Raw genomic sequence first — 18,510 nt, 5'->3', positions numbered from 1 at the left:
TCACGCTTCTAATTGCTTTTGTGTCTAGAACATAGTCATAACCATCACTCTTGTGTGACCCTCTACACCATGTGGAGAAACAAAGGTATAAAACTAAGCATAACCATCCATTCTACAGTCGAAACTATGCAATGGCCAATGGGCTTGCCTTTCCACCCAAGATACTTCAGTAGGAAAGAGAAACAGGTCAGGAACAAGCTATTGAGGATTGAATAAGAATTAGATGCTTACAGGGTTTATCTTGCTCTAGCATACAACGGGGCATTCATTTCTGTACAAATGACATAAGCCAGGATCCACATAGACATTAACTTACATAAGCCGTTTGCTTTCTTCCAAATGCAGGCTGCAAATAGATTGAAATTGATTAGCCAGCAAATAAGGTAAGTGAATACGAATACTATTAGCTATTTCCAGAAAACTCGTACTGAGTTAATACCGCAACTATTATGGTCATTAGTACCAGACAACCCTACTGACGTGGGCAATAAATTAAGCCACAGTTAGCAGTAAATAGTAATAGTGCATCTGTTGTTCCAACTCATCACCACAAGAGAGGCATTACCTTCCCTCTCATTTGCCATGATCTATTTTCAGCCCGTCTAACGACCCACAGATCTCATCCTGATAATCAAACTTCTGCAACTCAGATTCAAGGGTTTTTGCAATTTCCATGTCTTCCACTGCTGAATCTGGCAAAACGACATGAACAGATCCCTGTCTGATAGGTCTCACAGGTTCTCGGATGGCAAATTGCTGCTTGATGTAGTTGTAGATTTGTTGATGAAAGGGATGATCCAAGGAAAAGCAATTCTCCGTTGAATTCTCCATATGTCGGGATGATCCAGACCCTTCTTTTCGGCAAAAGTGTGGGAGGGATCCCTGATCCATTATCTGTGGAAAAGAAATGCAAATGAAATTAGGGCAGTGTTTTCGCTGTTCAAAAAAAAAAAAGAAAAAGAAATTAGGACAGTGTTTCAAGTAAATGAAATCTTGTTGCCAGCAGTAAGCTATCATAAGAACCTTTAGCATTCTGAACCCATGAGAAATAAGACATTAGGTATTACATCCCTTCTTTGTAGCCATTAAAGCTCTAGTAGTATATTCATAATCTTTGGACCATTATACGGTTATACCTAGTGCATATAGTGTTTGACCAAGGAATGCTCTGGTGTGTCCAGCTTAATGTACAAAAGGCTTTATTTTATGAGGGATGCGCGCCATATGCAAAGCACTAGAACAAGCATTGCATGCTTACCATACTGGTTCCAAAGTCCAGATAAGCAATAATTTTTAACAGCTTCAACTGATGACTGAAATTCCGTATCAGAATATGTGACATTGACACAGTGTATTATGATTTATTAAGATGCTAGTGCATATGCAACAATATGATTTTTAATGACTAGGTAATAGCACATCAGGATGAGCCCGAGAAAAGTGTTTATAATGCATTTCCACAACTGTGTCCTAGTTGGTCAAATCCGTTTCAGAATATGTGACAAGAGTCACAAGACACAATATATTGTGATTTGTTAAGATGCTATTGCATACACAACCATATGATCTTTAATGACTAGCTAATAGGGCATCAAGATGAGTCCGAGAACAGTGTTTAATGCATTTCAACAACTGTGTCCTAGTTGGTCTCAGCCTCTCACAAGTAGTGATTTCAACTACACAAGCAGAATAAATCTTAACATGATACCGTTTGTATCTTGAGGTCCTAATATACCAATGTTTGACTAATACATGGAAGTTTTAACTGAAGGTACTTGATAAACTGTCCTACCTTCAGCAGATCGTCTCGCCCACAACCTGGCAGTACCTGCACTTTTCTTCTTGTCCTCTCATGCAAAAGAGGCTTGACTACCTGCCAAGAGTTAAGGTTTCACAGAGCTGGTATGCTAAAATACCCAAGTACTATTTTCTACATATAAGAAAAGACATTCAGGTCAAAAATAGTACTTATTGAACGTGAATGTGTTAGAGATCAATCAGAATAAAAAGCTGGGAGGTGTACCTTCCAACAAGCTGAAAATATATAGGGAGCGTTGACGATATAGTATGTAAGCGTCTTCTCTGGGTAATTCAGGTCGTCAATTGTAGTAATAATAGTCAAAAGCTGCATGAACACATGACATCAATGTCAATAAGTAATACAGAATCCTCAATAGCCATGTCATTTATCTTAGAAATCTGTGAAATATAATAGCAGTCCCAAAGAACGTAGACATAATACAATAAATCATGCGATTCAGACCCAGCAAGAAACATAATTCATGTCACATCGCCAGTAATCATGATAAGCCCAACAGCGTTTGCTTAATTTTTCACTAAGGAGGACATATTTTTTAGGATTTTGTTCGGCAATACTTTTTTCCAATATATTTCCACTACATACAACGGGCAGAGCATAGAATTCTGACAAAGAATTTTTTGTTCATAGTTCATGGTTGCAACTTTCTGCTTCATCTTCCTAAAGACTTTGTATTCCTTATTATCGTACTTGATAGTTAGTCATTTCCAATTAGTTATCTGATAATCTATGTTGTTACGGCCTTTGTTTAGTGGGGCTAGTTATATATTCATTCACTTCATTAGCTCAGACTCCATTTCATTTCCAATAGCTCAGACAGTAGTGTTGGCTTTGATTTTGTTAATTGAACTTTAGATCCCCAATTTTGACTGAAAGAAATAGAGAACATCACATCCTCAGACGGTAGTGTTGTATAGTGACCAGAACAACATAAGTTGAAGTACAAAAGAAACAATGAGAATAAGAGAATTGCTCGAGGAATTCAGTTGCAGTTCAGGTCTCAAAGACTACAACTAAATTGAGATAAATGGATCTGTTAGTAGCTAAGTACCACTCTGAAAGAAAATGCTGTTAGAAGTCTGACAAAAGCGATGACAGTCCCCAAAATATTTCCCTGCACTAAACGACAAAGGGGAAATGGCTGAAAGGAAAAACTTCCGCAGTGCCGGCAACTGTATACCTTGATTTGGCTAAGTGCTGAAAGCTTCAGACCCGTCATATCAAAAACCTTCAGACATTTACTAATATGTCTCCCACACTGTTTTGAGGCAGAAGGCTACAACAAAGTCTATGAGTCAACACAATGTTTGATAATCAATAAAACAGTCAAACATACAAGAATTGTGTTACACACCAGAAGTACGTTGTCCCGATATTCATTGATTTGAATGTGTGACTGAATATAGTAGTGGACCTGAAATTTGGGTAGACGCATGTAAATAACACATGAGGAATTTTTCATCGTAGTGTACATGAATACAGTCTCTTCCCACAAGGAAAAGGAAAAAAGAAAACAGTAATGGAAAGAAAAGAAGAAAATCATCAGTGGAATACCCTTGGCAAAGAGATACACATAACACAATGGAAGAAAAGAAAAACATCTTCCTTCCATTGATCAAAATGGCACTTTGTCAAGGATTAATAAAGCCCCAGCAAACCAATTTCTCCGGAAAATCATGTATTTGAAAGGAGAAGTGTAACATTTAATTCTTGTATCTCTATTAACGTTCCTTTCTAGTTGTGTTGTACAACACATGAATCAAATGCCACACATGTCCCCTCAAATTATAGCAGTGGGAGTTTGGCAGTAACTTTATAATAATTGTAAGACAAACAAAAGTATTTCAATAAGTAAAGGAAATTAGAAATGTTGTAGTCCTTACAGATGCTTGGTCAAAGGTGCCTATGCCAATAGCAAAAACTGGAAGGCCCTGTCACAGAGGATGCCATTAATCGTGACCATATGAGTACATGACAAGGTTTCAAAGTGCCATGAGTTTGCTTGAGTTGTATTGAACTCTATTATGCAAGATGCAGTACAATCGAAACACAAAGGCTATTTGACCACCAAAAAAAGAAAGAAACACAAAGGCTACAATGAGAAACAAAAAAAAAAAAAAAAAAGCACCTCTCTTGAGTAACCGGACAATCCTACAAGTTGTGAATCACGTATTGCTCTGTATAGATCAGTAGGAACAATGGGTTTCTGCAAATAGAAGCGCCAGAAAATCAGAATACAATGAGCCATTGTAGCAAATCATACTTAGAATAGAAATGCATTTGTTTCTCTTAAAAGAAGTAGGATGCAGACGCAATATTGACATTGTCAAATAGGAAAAGTGCAGTTGTGCTTCAATGGTCAAGTTAACTGAATGGAAACAAATTATTCAACCATCCACATTCCCGGACTTGTTTGCAAAATTGTACATGCACACAACGAGATGGAGCTCACAAGTCGTAGGCATGTCCACCAGCATTTGTATCCTACAGTTAGCTTTAACTCAACTAGGCTCTTACATGAAGTTTGAACTTACCGCTAATATACCGTCAATATCATTCTCCACCCGCCACTTTAAACAATCCACCAACTGAAAAATGAAACAGAATCATTTTCACTAACTTATGAGAAAGATAACAAAATGATATGCCTCCTCTTCGTAACTTAAGGGCAGGTGGCTAAAACTATTGAACCAGGAAAAAATGAATATAACCATTGAGTGAGCCTTGGAAACATTCCCTTCTCTTGCTTTGAGGAACCGGGCCAAAGTTTCAGTAGGATAGCCCCGATGTACATTCTGCAGGCCAAAATGCCACATTTAACAGCATACACTAAAATACAATCGGAGATTGATGCTATCATAGCTACAGACAAACAAATTTACAGTACATCTACTGCCATTCTCCATTACTGTGAATCAAAGTTAGAGGGAACGAATCTGATACAAAATGGTAACAAGAATCCTTCTCTTTTTTTGTTCTTTTGATGTACACCAGTTTTGTTAATGAAAATGGTCATTTGTTAATTAAAGTAACTACTATCTAGATAGCACGTATCACAAAAACAAGGAAGCTAGACAATGGTGTTTTTTGTTTTTTTTGGGTAAGTCTAGACTAGACAACAGTGTTGTTGGACAACTACTAGAAATCCTCTGCCATAACTTCCACAGAGCGGAAGTAACCATATAGCACTTATCTGACAAAAAAAGGAACGTAACTTTTTTATACCACTAAAAAACAGTAACAAAACAGTATCATTGGACAACAAAAGGCTGTTCTAGGCTATGCATAGGGGAGAAGGCTTCTAGGCAGAGTGGGCTTCGGGCTGAAACCCGTAAAGCCATCGCCTTAGGCCCCCAAATTTTCACTAATTTTGGGGGCCCCAATTTTATCGACCCATATCTTAGCAGCACGAAGTGGGAGCAAGGGCGGGTGTGAGGAAACGGAGGCACCTAAAAGCTCCCAAGGTTGGGAGCGCCTAAGGAGTGTATAGATTATATATAAATACATATATAGCATATCAGTCCGGATCAAGTCCACACCCCTTCCCGTCCTCACCTTTCCTTTTCTGATAGAATTTCGATGATCCGAGCCACTCAATATAATCAGAACGTGATTTTAAGGGTACCCGCGAGAAATCGACAAAAAAATGATCGGGAAGGACTTCATCCGAACAGTTTTTGTTTGTATTTTATTGAATGGTTCAATAAAAAACTGCTCAAATCAAGCCCTTCCCGGTGTTTTTTTTGCCAATCTCTTGCGGGTACCTTTAAAATAACGTTCTGAACACATTAAGCGGCTCGGATCATCGAAATTCGAAAAGGAAAGGGGAGGTGCGGACGGGAAGGGGTGTGGATAGGAACCGGACTGTATAACATATATTTAAATACTTAACCATTGAAGGAAAAGCAATACTTAGGATAAAAAAAGAAAAAAAAGAAAAGCTTATTGAGAATTTTCCCGATCTTAAAGAGTAATTATAGGAAGTTAGATATTTTCAATTTGCAAAACTTGTTGACTGATATGATTTTCATATTTTTATTTCCATAATGGCATAACTCCCTTACAAGTAAGAGAATAACTATCTTAACCGCCCGATAAGCTCCAATCTTAGTTAGAAGCGAGCTCCCTTCAAGCACCCATCTTGGGATGGCCAATTCGAGCTCCCGTCTTGGGAGCACACCTATTTTAGAAGGACCCTGCTACTAAGACCCATATGTAATTGGGGCATATGTTCAAAATAAAGTAAGACCCTAGTGAAAAGGCCAAAACATGAGACAATTTGGTGCCCATTTCGTTAGTTTAAAGACCTAAGGGGTCTAAGTTCTGAGAAAAGATGCTTATCAAGAAAAAAAAAATTGAAAAACAGATGTAAACTCTTTAAAGATTGAAAGGCCTTCGCTTATTCACTGCTCTTCTTTCACTTTAACGAAAAACTTCAAAAACTCTCTCAATCTACCCACCAAAAAGTACTTTTGAGGATCTAAATCAACTAATCAGCAAAAGTAACGCCACAAATGTAAAGATTCACAATTTCTGAATATGTGATTTTGTTCATTTTTTACCTATGCAAAGTATATTGGGATTTGAGGGGCCCATTTGAAAAATTAGCTTTAGGCCTCACAAATCTCAGAGCCGGCCCTGCTTCCAACCTTGCAGGGTAGCAGAGATAGTGGAGGATGGAAGCTCGTAGGAATAAACATTGCAAAAAGATTTGAGTAAAAGAATTAAAAATACTAAAACTCAACAAGTCTAGCGACCATGTAAATGGGATTGTGGAAAAGAAAGAAAGCACGACAACGGTGCTAGTGCAACCAATTAGGCATTTTGCTTTGTCAAATACAGCTTTAGAGTTAATGTAAGTCCTTAGTTAAAGGATGAAAGATTCCATCCTCGACTAATCGATCGCGTACTCATGAGAAGCACATCTCCTTGTAAAATTTTGAGACATTGAATATTTGATCTTGAGTACCCGGATCGTATATAGAGCCCAATGTCGAAAATTCAAAACTACTCATCTTCTTCAAATAAACCGTTTCAGTAGTAGGAAAAGCTTAAGTTAGCCACCAAATTACAGAACAAAAACAGAATAGAACAAATATAAAACCTCATTCAATTACAAGCATTTTCCAAATCTGCCCAATAAAATAGAGATGTGAAGATATTCTCAACAACCGTCAAAATACATTTAGGTTAAAAAAAAATTCCTCTAACAACCAAGCCAATCAGTCCATCACCCGAGCTAAAATCAAGTAAATAAATATTCGAAACATCACATGACAATCAATGGAAAATTATCAAAGCCAAGAGGCCTTTGGTCCAATGGCATCAGGCGTGCACTTAAGTGCGGGGGAAAGGAGGTCAACTCCTCCTCCAAGATGTTAATTTAATTATTCTAACAATACAGACTCTCGACAATAAAAAAATGAAAATGAAACAAAAGTTGTCAGCAATGAATTAAATAATACCCAAGTGCTACTAATTGCAATCAAGGAGAAAAGACCAGGTTTTGAACTTTACAGGAATTAGCCAAGTGAATCATTCCAAACACAGAATAATTTACAGCTAGATTTATGGGACAGAAACAGAAAATAAGAAATCTAACCCAATGTATAAATCGTCGAAACGAAGGAATTTTCACCACAGTAGGAAACAGATCAGACAAAGCAAGCAAACGTAGAAACAAATGATACGTACACACACACCCAGAGAGAGAGAGAGAGAGAGAGAGAAATGCTGACCTTGAATGTTTTCTTCAGAGGTTCATCAACTGCCAAAAACAAAATCCCCAGAAGAAAGTTCCAGGAACAGGTACTAATTGAAAATATCTACTAAGTAGAAAGAAAGAAATGAAAAATGTGAAAAGGGTGTAAGCCTACCTTCCTCCATTAATACTTGCAGCTGATCTATAGCTTCTTGGGTAACCATTCCCATTACTTCTGCGCGCTCTCTCTCTCTCTCTCGATCGACCACCAAAGTCTTCACAATGATTAGAATCACCCACTTCTTATTTTTCCAGTTTTTTTTTTTTTTAAGTTCAGTTTTTGGGAAAGGAAATTACTCCTACTTCGATGAGAGAAGTAAAAGGTTGCCTTTGTTGAATGACCAAATGGGTGAATCTTGACCTTCCCAGTTCCCCTCTGGCCCTCTCTCTCTCTCCTCAGCTTTTTCTTTACTGTATTTTTCCTCTCTCTCTCTCTCTCTCTCTCTCTCTCTCCAATCCTACTCAAGTCTGAACCTCACACGTTTTTCGGAAGGCGACAACACACTAGCTTTAAGATCCCTTTAGGATTTAGGATTTTAATTATTATAGTATTTTATTTTTTTAATTATTTTGTTTCTATTTTTTTAATTATTATTCTATTTCTTTTTATATTTTTTATCTACAAATTCAGATCCAAAATTCCAAACCAACGGATCTAAATGTTTTCTTTTCTTTTCTGTGGAATCAGTTTTTGTTTTGTTTGTTGTGCTGTAAGTATATATAAAAAGGAAGAGAAGGGAAGGTTCCCAAGCTCTTGGTACTCGTACACGTGCTTCTGGTCCACAGTGCCATTAGGGCCTGTTTGGATGCCACGATAGAAGGGTGTATTGTAATATACACCCTTCTAATACGTGGGCCCTCTTCTATAGCGTGCTTTGGCAAGCCAAAAACAGGGGGATATCTTAATACCCCCTCCTCCATAATCCCCTCTAATACGCCCTAAGGGGGGCTTACACATGGCTAGGGTGAGAGCCGGCTATGTGTAATCCCCCCTTATAATACCCCCTCTTTCTTCCATTCAACTACAAAACAACCTTATCCTTCCATTTTATACCTCATCCAAACCAAGTATTATTTAATCCCCTCGTCACATCAATGTGGACCCACCCTTCTTACATAATACCCCTTACTATCCAATCCCCCCTTCATACATAATACCTCCAAACCTAATACTTCATCCAAGCGAGCCCTTAAGAAGAAGAGCATCAAGACTTTTTTCCCATGTACTATTAACATTAAGGTCAATTTTTCTACATTACTTTTTTAATAACATCAAAGTCAGTCGATCATTGTTAGGAATTGCGTGCGTTGCGCTCATTCGATGCACTCCAAAGATGTGTATTTTATAGTTTGTACTTTGTATTCCTAAACGTTTTGCATTCAAATTAGAAGTCTATTAACGAAAATACTTGTGATTTTATAATTAAAAAATCAAATAGGAGTAGTTTTGTACGTAATATTTAAATTTATTCATACTAAAAGTTCAAGATCTCGAAAAACCCTATTAAATCGTTGTGAAATTTTTTTTAAGGGTAATAATTTTTGCACTTCACTTTTTTATAATCTTTTAGTGCTTGTGTTATCTATAATTTTAAGTACTGGGTCATGACCATCAATTCTCTCATTAATCAATAATCTTCGCATGATTGCTTAAAATAAGTAACTATTAATAAATCAAACATTACCATCAAACTCCAAGAGGCTGACAAAGTGGACATGAGAAAACAATAAATACTTAAAATAAGTAACTATTAATAAATCAAACATTACCATCAAATTCCAAAAGACTGATAAAGTTAGAATGAGAAATCAATAAGTGCTTGATTATGAAAGAGTGAAATGCAAAAAAGAACAAGTTTTGGAGTGCTTTTTATAGGCTCCTAAGAAAAAAAGTGCATTATAAGAGAGTGAAATGCAAAAATTATTTTTCCAAATTTTGAAGAAAAAAAAAATCACAAAGTACTTTGTTTCTTTTTGGTGGAAGAGCAAGAAATAAATTATTGTCAACTCACAAAAGTACATTGTTTATTTATCTAAAAATTACATGTCTTTTTCATAACCGACTAGGTTATCTGCCACGAATTTTTTTACAAGAGTAATGTTACAAATTATAGATTGACTTACATGTACAAATTCAAACATAAACGACCGGAGATAATCCTCAGTGACCCCAAGGTTTGAGATGGTCGGCCTATAATTCGAACAGGCGACCTTATGATCAAACACTTGTTACTTCTCATGCCCATTTTACCACCCTTTGAAATTAATTTAATGGTAATGTTTGATTTATTAATAACTTATTTTAAGCAGAGTCATGCAAAGATTATTGGTTGATGAGAGAATCGATGGTCATGACCCATGAACTAACCATTAATTCTAGGTTTGGGATGGTCGGTCTCTGTAAAATTCGAACATGTGACCTCATGATCAAACACTTACTATTGCTTTTCATGCTCATTTTACCACCACTTGAAATTAATATGATGGTAATGTTTGATTTATTAATAACTTATTTTAAGCGGAGTCACGCAAAAGATTACTGGTTAATGAGAGAATCGATGGTCATGACCCCTGAACTAACCATTAATTCTAGGTTTGGGATGGTCGGCCTCCGTAAAATTCGAACATGCGACCTCATGATCAAACACTTATTACTTCTCATGCCCATTTTACAGTCCCTTGAAATTAATTTGATGGTAATGTTTGATTTATTAATAACTTATTTTAAGCAGAGTCATGTAAAGATTATTGGTTAATGAGAGAATCGATGGTCATGACCCATGAACTAACCATTAATTCTAGGTTTGGGATAGTCAGCCTCCGTAAAATTCGAACATGTGACCTCATAATCAAACACTTATTGCTTCTCATGCCCATTTTACCACCTCTTGAAATTAATTTGATGGTAATGTTTGATTTATTAATAACTTATTTAATTTAAGCAGAGTCATGCAAAGATTATTAGTTAATGAGAGAATCGATGGTTATGACCCATGAACTAACCATTAATTCTAGGTTTGGGATGGTCAGCCTTCGTAAAATTCAAACATGCAACCAGAGATGGATCGAAGAATTCTCTCAAGTGGGGGCACCAATTTTTACTACACTTGAACAAAAATTTACAATCAAGCACAATATAAATTTAAACTTCATCATATGAGAAAAGGGAAATAATTTCTAAAAATAAACACAAAAAGGGTTATAATCCCTTTATGGCTTCTCTGGTGAGAGCCACCATCAAGGGGCAAAATTGAAAAAAATAATGCTCATGTTTTTTCGTTAGAGAAGTATTTATAATGTGATTGTGTGTGCTTATAACATTGTCTAAAAAATTAAGTGTTTTAATTTTTAATCAATTTGAATAGATAGAAAGATCTTTTTTTTTCTGATCATATTATTTTAAAAGGGTCATAATTAATTTTTGTCTTTAGAGATCTCATATGAGTGCCATAGAACCAAATGAAGAGCAGATACTTAAGTGCTCCAATTTTCAATCCATTTGAGTCGTTATAAAGATCTTATTTTTTTGATCATTTTATTCTAAAGGGTCATAATTAATTTTTGGTTTTAGAGCTCTCAAATGAGAATCTTAAGAGAACTGTAGAATTAAATGAAGAGCATATACTTAAGTGTTTCAATTTTCAATCCGTTCGAACCGATGCGAAGATCATATTTGTCTGATCATTTTATCCTTCAGAATCATATTTAATATTTGGCTCTAGAGCACTCATAATTAATTTCTGGATTAATTTTTGTAAACAAAAAAATTGAATTGAGTGGGGGCACGTGCCCCATAGTTCATCCGTCTCTGCATGCGACCTCATGATCAAGCACTCATTACTTCTCATGTCCATTTTACCACCCTTGAAATTAATTCGATGGTAATATTTGTTTTATTAATAATAACTTATTTTAAGCAGAGTCATGCAAAGATTATTGGTTGACGAGAGAATCGATGGTTTATGACTCATGAACTAACCATAATAATTCTAACCAATCATGGTTAGGTGACTCTATTACACGTAATCTTGGAGTCCTTAATACTGTAATAAAGCTCTTGTAAAACGACGTGATTGACGACAGCGGGGATAGCTCAGTTGGGAGAGCGTCAGACTGAAGATCTGAAGGTCGCGTGTTCGATCCACGCTCACCGCAATCTCTTTAACTTCCCTTTTTCGAACTGTTAACCTTTTTATTTTATTTTTCTACACGGTCGCAGAATCAGATTTACTTCCAGTGTAGTTTTGTCAGCCGGACACCATGTGAGAGAAGCTTTGTATTACTTGCGTTTTTTGGGGGATAGTGAAAAAATCCGGCCTTGTTCGGTATGAGATTTTGAATTTGGGAGGAGAGAGAGAAAAAGAGAAATAAGAGTAATAATTAGGGAGAAAAGTTTTGAAAACCGTGCGCAGAGAGAAGGTAAGTCTTTTGGGTCTAGAGACCCAATCCGAACATGTCATTCGGAACCCGTTTGAAGTTTTTCGGCCGCATGAAGAGAAGGTAGGTATATTTGTTGACCCCTCCTCCGCTCTTTTAGATCAGTCAAAATAAAATAAAATATACTCCGTACAGATACGTATCTAAAGAGGGTGTTTGGGAGCCTCTCGTTTTGGCATTTTTGCATTTTTTACTTTTTGGATTTTGGTCGGAATATATGATTTAATTTGATGAGTGTTTTGGAGAAATGTGAATACATTTTGTAATAGAAGTCCAAATTCAAAATACATTTTGATCATAATTCAAAAAATCAAAAGGCCAAAAAGTTAAAAATAAAAAGTCAAAAAGTAAGCTCCCAAATGTGTATAATCATCAAAATGGATTATAGATTAATATTATATCGTGTTGTCCTTAATTTTTATTTTTATTTTTAGATATTGTTAATTAAAATATGTTTGGTCCTTCCACTTCACAAAAATACTTGAAAAGCTCCGATAGTTTTTTTAAGTAGGAAGTAGTATCAAATATTACCTTGAGAAAATGTTATTGCCATTAATTTCGTCATGGAGTTAGAAAATAAAACTATAGAGGGCGGATATCTATCATAATCTCAAATAAATACCAACCATAATATAGCTTGAAAAGGGTAGGGGCAAATATGTATCTTTGCCCCAGACCCAAATTGAGAATGCAAAATGAGAAATTGAAAAACTTTTCAAGTCCTCTTTTTGTATTTCAGCCTCTATCCTCAAAACCAGGGAACTCATTTGTTGGGAATGAATTATGGTGGAGGGTTGCCAAACACCCAAAAGGCAAAAAGTAAAGAATACAAAATGCAAAAAATAGGTAGCCAAACACCCCTTTATTTTTCTTACCTCAAGGTCCTCCAGATGTGCCGATAAATAAAAAATAAAAAAAAAGGTCCTCAAGATGCTTAGAGATAATGAGGCAAAATGGTAAAAAGACAAGGTAACTTTTTTTTAAACAGATAGACAAGGCAATTTCGAAGAAACAAAACTATTAGTACGCAACAGATAAAATTAAATTTTAAAATTATGCATATCATTACAAATATTTTAAACAAAATCACTTAAAGATCACTCTTCGTGCAATTTTTAACAGTATAAAGTACTAATAACGCTCATATATTCATTTACCACCCCCCCCAACCCACACACACCCCCCCCCCCCCCCCCCCCCCACCCAAAAAAAAAAAAAAAAAAAAAAAAAAGAAAAAAAGAAAAAAAAAAAGGCTCACATAATCGATTTCTACTTTATTTTACTTGCTCATTTTGAACGGAAAATACTTATATGGACCCCCTAATTGTAGCAAATTTTTTGAGGCCTCGCTCGCTTTTACTCAGGGCCGATAGTGCCTAGAGAAAAGAATACTATGAGTAATATTCAAGTCAGAAGACCAGAAGAGGCATTAATAACCAAAAACAAACACCTCATACTCCAGTTGTGGTCACAATGGTAGCAGCACATAAAGATGACATACATTTGTACGTTGCGAACACAAGGGCTACATTGTCGTTTTGGTGCTACATCTTTCAAATGAAAACATACCCTAAAACAGATTCTATTGGGTGAATATGGCCATTGATCGGCTAGTCTTCGTCACTCTACATCTATTTTCCATGAATGGAGTAGTGCAGCTTGAAGCCATAAGCTTCCGGTTTTCATGACTGTATTTTCTCCACATTCCTGAAGCCAGTGAGCTGAAATTGTGGTAGTTCATGCAATCATAAGCAATACAGATTGGAAAACTGTTAGCTACAAGCAGCAAACATACATTCTCACCATCCAAAACATTGTTCCCCCTTAAAAGTAAAAGCAAATCCCAATCTATGCTACTATATCTAGAAGAAATCGAACTCCAAATAATTAGTGGAACCCTTCTGATCAGGAGCTGGTGGTGCAACCGTAGCATTCTTCTCACTCGTTGGTACTGGTGGGGCTGGTATTCGCTCGAAATCAACTGGCTTTGGAATGTCAGGCGGGGTAGCACATCGTATCAATGCCCAATTCACGCCTTCAAAGAATGGGTGTTGCTTAATCTCTGTGGCACCCCTTTTATAAGCCAATCTGTGCTGCGGTTCCTTAACCAGCAGTCCTCTAATCAGATCCCTTGCAGAAAAACTTACCATCGGTGATTCTGGAAACCGAAGAGGCTGTCCCACCACATTGAACAATGTGGCTCGATTCCCTGATCCCTTGAAAGGAGTTTTACCAAACAAGAGTTCATATAGAAAGATCCCGAAAGTCCACCAATCCACAGCACTCCCATGACCCTCGCCTTTGATGATCTCAGGAGCCAAGTACTCGTGGGTCCCGACAAATGACATGGAGCGGGCACTGGTTGGCTCAGCTATGAGCTCAGGCAATGGGGTGACTTGGTTGCCGATTTCGTTTTTGGGTTTGCGATCTTTCTTGGATTTACTAGAAAAGAGGCGGGGAGAGAAGCATGTAGTGGGAACTACACAAGAGGGCTGGATGCAGGAAGGAGGCTCAATGCAAGCTGGCTGGGCACAATAAACGGGATCCTTTCGAAGTGGCTCAGATTCTAGGGAAGAGCTCTTGACAAGAGTAGGGCTAACGATACAACGAAGTGAAAGGTCGAAGTCTGAGAGCATTATGTGTCCGTCTTCCCTCACAAGAACGTTTTCAGGCTTAAGGTCACGATAGACAATACCAAGCATGTGGAGATATTCCATAGCTAGGAGGACCTCTGCAACATAAAATCTGCAAAAGACGAAAGCAAAAACACAGTTACAATCATGATCTACCTTACAATGTATGTAGGGAAGATTAAGGCATTTAGGTTTTAGCTCACAAATTTATGAAACAAAGTGTGCCTTTTGGCTCCAGTAAATCAAAATACTTGAGGACTTTTTCTTAGAAGCAGTGAAGTAATCATTTTAGTGGCATGGCTGCTACTATCCTCCCCTGGATACAATAAGTGCCCTTCAATACATGTGATTGCATCACCATATTATTCTAGTTACTGTGTCACCGGTATGCAGAAAAGCACACAGCCAGTGCCAAATGCCAATCAAGCTAACCGATAACCCTAAGCCTAAACTCTGACTATGTTTTATTTCAACTGGACGGTATTGATAATTTTAATAGAAAATGCAACCTCATACAAAAGTGAGAAGGGCTTTAAGTTTTAAGCTATATAGAAGAATATCTAACAAAAATAAAGGAACTGGAATGTTTCAACAGCTCTGTGCAGCAGGTTGGTAGCTCTCAATTTGCTTATAAGTTCTAAAACTATTTATCACACGAGTACTCGTAATTAAGAGAACGGAATATGTGTAATTATGTACATAAACAATTTTGAAGCTAATCTTGAAAAGAATATGATCAGGAGATAGCATACTTCACTGCCTGCTCAGTAAAGTGCTTCCCAGGCTGCCTCTGCCGAAGAGTGTGCAAGTCTCCTCCTGGGCAGAACTCCATCACCAAACATGAAAACTTGTCAGTCTCAAAGTGTGAGTACAATGTAGGAAGAAAGGGATGGTCTAGAGACTGAAGTATCTCTCTCTCCGTCTGAGCACGAAGAAGCTTCTTTCGACTTGCTAGATTTCCTTTGTCCATAACTTTCATAGCAAAATAACACTTGGTTCCACTTAATTCTGCCAGGTAGACACTTCCGATATCACCACAGCCCAACCTCTTCAGAAGCCTGAAATGGCTCAAACCCAAGACCCCATCTTTTGCACTTGCTCGGACAGCTTGGATGGCTTCCCATTTTGAATCGTTCGCCTTGTGGGGCTTGCTGATACTGCAACTGAAGCTGCTAGACGTGCTCTCATCGCTCAAATCAGTGCTTGTGCTTCCTCTACACATGCTGCTCTTTCCACTATCAACAAAATCCATACGGCCGCTAATTTTCGCACCACCACTGGTTTTGCCTAGGCTACTGGTTCCGCTAACTTTGGCAGAAACTGAACTATCCTTTACACCTCCATGCTCTGATGCTTTCTTATCTTGATCTACAATTACTTCAACTGAGGCCCCAGTTTCGCTTAGTGCAGGGCCTACCACTATGGTTGCTTGTTCAACACTCGGTGATGAAACATTTGAATCAGCGTTTTTAGCTGATGCATTGGCAGACCCCTTTTGATTAGAATTCGATGATTTTTTACTTTCCAAAGCCTCTCTTATAACTGGCTTCATTGCGGTTTGTTCACATTCTGGTAATTTTTCAGGAGTAACCAGCTTGAGCTTGTTTGTCTCGGAGACCAGCGAAGGCAAATGCCTGTTATCACTTGCCTCTACTGTTTGGCGAGAACCAAAAGCTTTCTGCTTCTGTTCAGGGGAAGGTCTTGCTGCAGTTTTCGAGGCCATCAGAAAACAGAAATACTTAGATCAGATCAAACAAGTCCATTGTTCAGCACCCTCTCTCATGACCATAATGCCTTCAAATAACATTTAGACACATATTCTCCTTCAACTCTGTCAACAATAACATTTATTTGGTAGAAATCAGCACCAACAAGCAAAAAAGAGCCATGTCAGCACAACCGACAAGGTTGAACTGAAGCAAGAATTCCAAAACAAGAAATACTGCAAGAATGTATTCATCTATTTGTACGAAATACACAAGAGAGGGTGAAATCTTGAAACCACACAAACAAATGGAAATTTCAAATCAATCAGAAGACTGAGCAAAATGAGGCTTATCAGCACAGTCAACTCCCACTGCAACAAACCTAAAACAGAGAAACACATAACCAGATTGCATCAATCTGGGGTAACCAAAAGTCACCAGTACATCAAAAATAAGGAACAATCGCTTCTCTCGTAGAGACCCTATCATGTGAGAAAGCAAAGCCAACTAGCTAATAGATGTCCACTCACTCATAAGACCGGCCGGTGGAGTAACCCGTGATTCTTGCTGCGTTCTTTAGAGTCAAACTAGAACAGCCTTCCTCTTTCTTCTTATGCAAATAACTAATAACAGAACCTAAATCCGAGCTAGCAAAACAGATTTATTCTCCTAGAAACTAGGAGCGTCGAAGATTCGAAGCACGTTACGCAAGCAGACCGCCAAAAAAACTTACTTTGAAAGGAACAATACAAAACCAGCGAAGACAAGTAAGCATAGACATAGAACTCAAGACGCAAACTTTTCTCCCCCAAACAGGCATGAAAAAGTAAAACCTCAACCAAACTACTGAAAATAACATACCAACAAAGAAAAAACCGAGTACATATCAATTATTATAAAAGATTCAGGACCACAAGAAACCAATCAGGTCAGCTCCTCAACAAATGCAGTACTTCATTTTCTTATGTTTCAATAACAATACCATAAACATGGATAATTCTACAACTATAACTACCAAGATGAAAATGATTAACTACCCATTAAGCAAAAATCAAATCTTGATCAGAGAGTAACAGTTAAGAATCAAACCCTTAAGCAGATCCAAAATCAGGGAGAGACCCAGATGCAAAAAGGCAAGGGTAGAAGGTAAAGTGCCACAAACCCATCAAGAGAAACCGAAATAAAAGATATGTGGAGAGAGAGAGAGTACCTGATGTTAGGACGGATCAGAACTCAACATCAGGGGTTTTGCTTTAGCAGTGAAAAGAGTAGCACTGTAGAAAGCGAGCTCCTCAAAGCTTGATGATGCATGTAGGGGGAAGAGAGAGAGAGAGAGAGAGAGAGAGAGAGATGGGGAAAAGGATGCTTGCAAGTAGTAAATTTGACCGGGGGCCTCAGCTTCTGGACTACTAGGCGAATGAGGGAGAGAGAGAGAGAGAGAGGGGTCAAAGCAAAGCTTTAAAGCAGAGAAATTTATAAGCTATGCGCTGGAACAATCTATGACGGTGGGCTCAACTAATTATGACACGGCAGAGTTTCCCAAGGGAGTGGCGTAATGCATTTTGTACTACAAGCTTTCAGCCTTTCCGCTGCTACTATTGGTTGGACCATGGTTTGTGTGATGTTTAATGGGCATGAGATAATTTTCCAGAGCCATTCTCATGTCCAATTATTTCGCATTGTTTTTTTCCCCGAAAATGAAGGGTATAAACTTTTAATGACTAAAATACCCTCTGTGCCAGCAGGGCTGAAGGTGGGCCCACTTGAGGTATGGTACTCCAATTTGCTATGACAGCCCCTCCAGCACTTGTTATTATTGAAGAGCAGGAGTACAATATATACGACATTCGAAATATGAAAATGTCTATGAAAATAAACAAACGGTGACATTATCATGTTTCGAGTGTCATGTATTCAAATATTTTTGTATATTAGTATTACTTAAATTTTAGTAAAAATTCAAGTCAAAGCTTCGTTTTGTATGAAGTACTTTAATGGGCAAATTTAAATGTAAGTATAAATTTGAGTAAAGCTTCACTAATGACATGACTGAAAATTTGGAAGGGAAAGAATAGCCTTGCAAATTTGAGCAAAAATTAGAATTCCAAATAAAGAGTGAATTTTTTTGAGAAAATATCAATTTGTTATGGGTAT

General features: G+C 37.4%; 2 protein-coding genes and 1 non-coding gene across 8 annotated transcripts; 1 reads left to right on the top strand and 2 right to left on the bottom strand.

Moving 5' to 3' along the window:
• Nucleotides 1-185: 185 nt before the first annotated feature.
• LOC131316933 (phosphatidylinositol/phosphatidylcholine transfer protein SFH9-like) lies at nt 186-8,079 on the bottom strand. Of its 5 annotated transcripts, XM_058346496.1 has the most exons (13): nt 7,696-8,056; nt 7,558-7,586; nt 4,531-4,614; nt 4,354-4,407; nt 3,948-4,025; nt 3,703-3,750; nt 3,174-3,233; nt 3,000-3,095; nt 2,024-2,125; nt 1,793-1,873; nt 634-894; nt 566-603; nt 186-346 (listed from the first exon to the last, which is right to left on the bottom strand). In XM_058346496.1, the coding sequence occupies exons 1-12, from the start codon at nt 7,748-7,750 to the stop codon at nt 574-576; spliced, it is 978 nt and encodes a 325-aa protein (XP_058202479.1). In that variant the 5' UTR covers nt 7,751-8,056; the 3' UTR covers nt 186-346; nt 566-573. The 5 variants fall into 5 exon arrangements, with proteins under 5 accessions (XP_058202479.1, XP_058202478.1, XP_058202480.1 ...); XM_058346495.1 differs by having other exon boundaries at nt 566-894; nt 7,696-8,079; XM_058346497.1 differs by having other exon boundaries at nt 186-603.
• A 3,583-nt stretch (nt 8,080-11,662) lies between these two features.
• TRNAF-GAA (transfer RNA phenylalanine (anticodon GAA)) lies at nt 11,663-11,735 on the top strand. Its single transcript has one exon. It is a non-coding gene; the product is annotated as a tRNA-Phe (tRNA).
• A 1,747-nt stretch (nt 11,736-13,482) lies between these two features.
• LOC131316931 (serine/threonine-protein kinase D6PK-like) lies at nt 13,483-17,785 on the bottom strand. Of its 2 annotated transcripts, none has more exons than XM_058346490.1 (3): nt 17,567-17,785; nt 15,403-16,481; nt 13,483-14,762 (listed from the first exon to the last, which is right to left on the bottom strand). In XM_058346490.1, exons 2-3 carry the CDS (start codon nt 16,371-16,373, stop codon nt 13,880-13,882), a joined length of 1,854 nt encoding a protein of 617 aa, XP_058202473.1. In that variant the 5' UTR covers nt 16,374-16,481; nt 17,567-17,785; the 3' UTR covers nt 13,483-13,879. The 2 variants fall into 2 exon arrangements, with proteins under 2 accessions (XP_058202473.1, XP_058202474.1); XM_058346491.1 differs by lacking the exon at nt 17,567-17,785 and adding an exon at nt 17,446-17,564.
• Between the last annotated feature and the right edge of the window lie 725 nt (nt 17,786-18,510).

This window comes from Rhododendron vialii, chromosome 2a, assembly GCF_030253575.1.
Source record: "Rhododendron vialii isolate Sample 1 chromosome 2a, ASM3025357v1".
NCBI lineage: Eukaryota > Viridiplantae > Streptophyta > Magnoliopsida > Ericales > Ericaceae > Rhododendron > Rhododendron vialii.
This window is presented reverse-complemented; position numbering and strand designations above follow the sequence as displayed.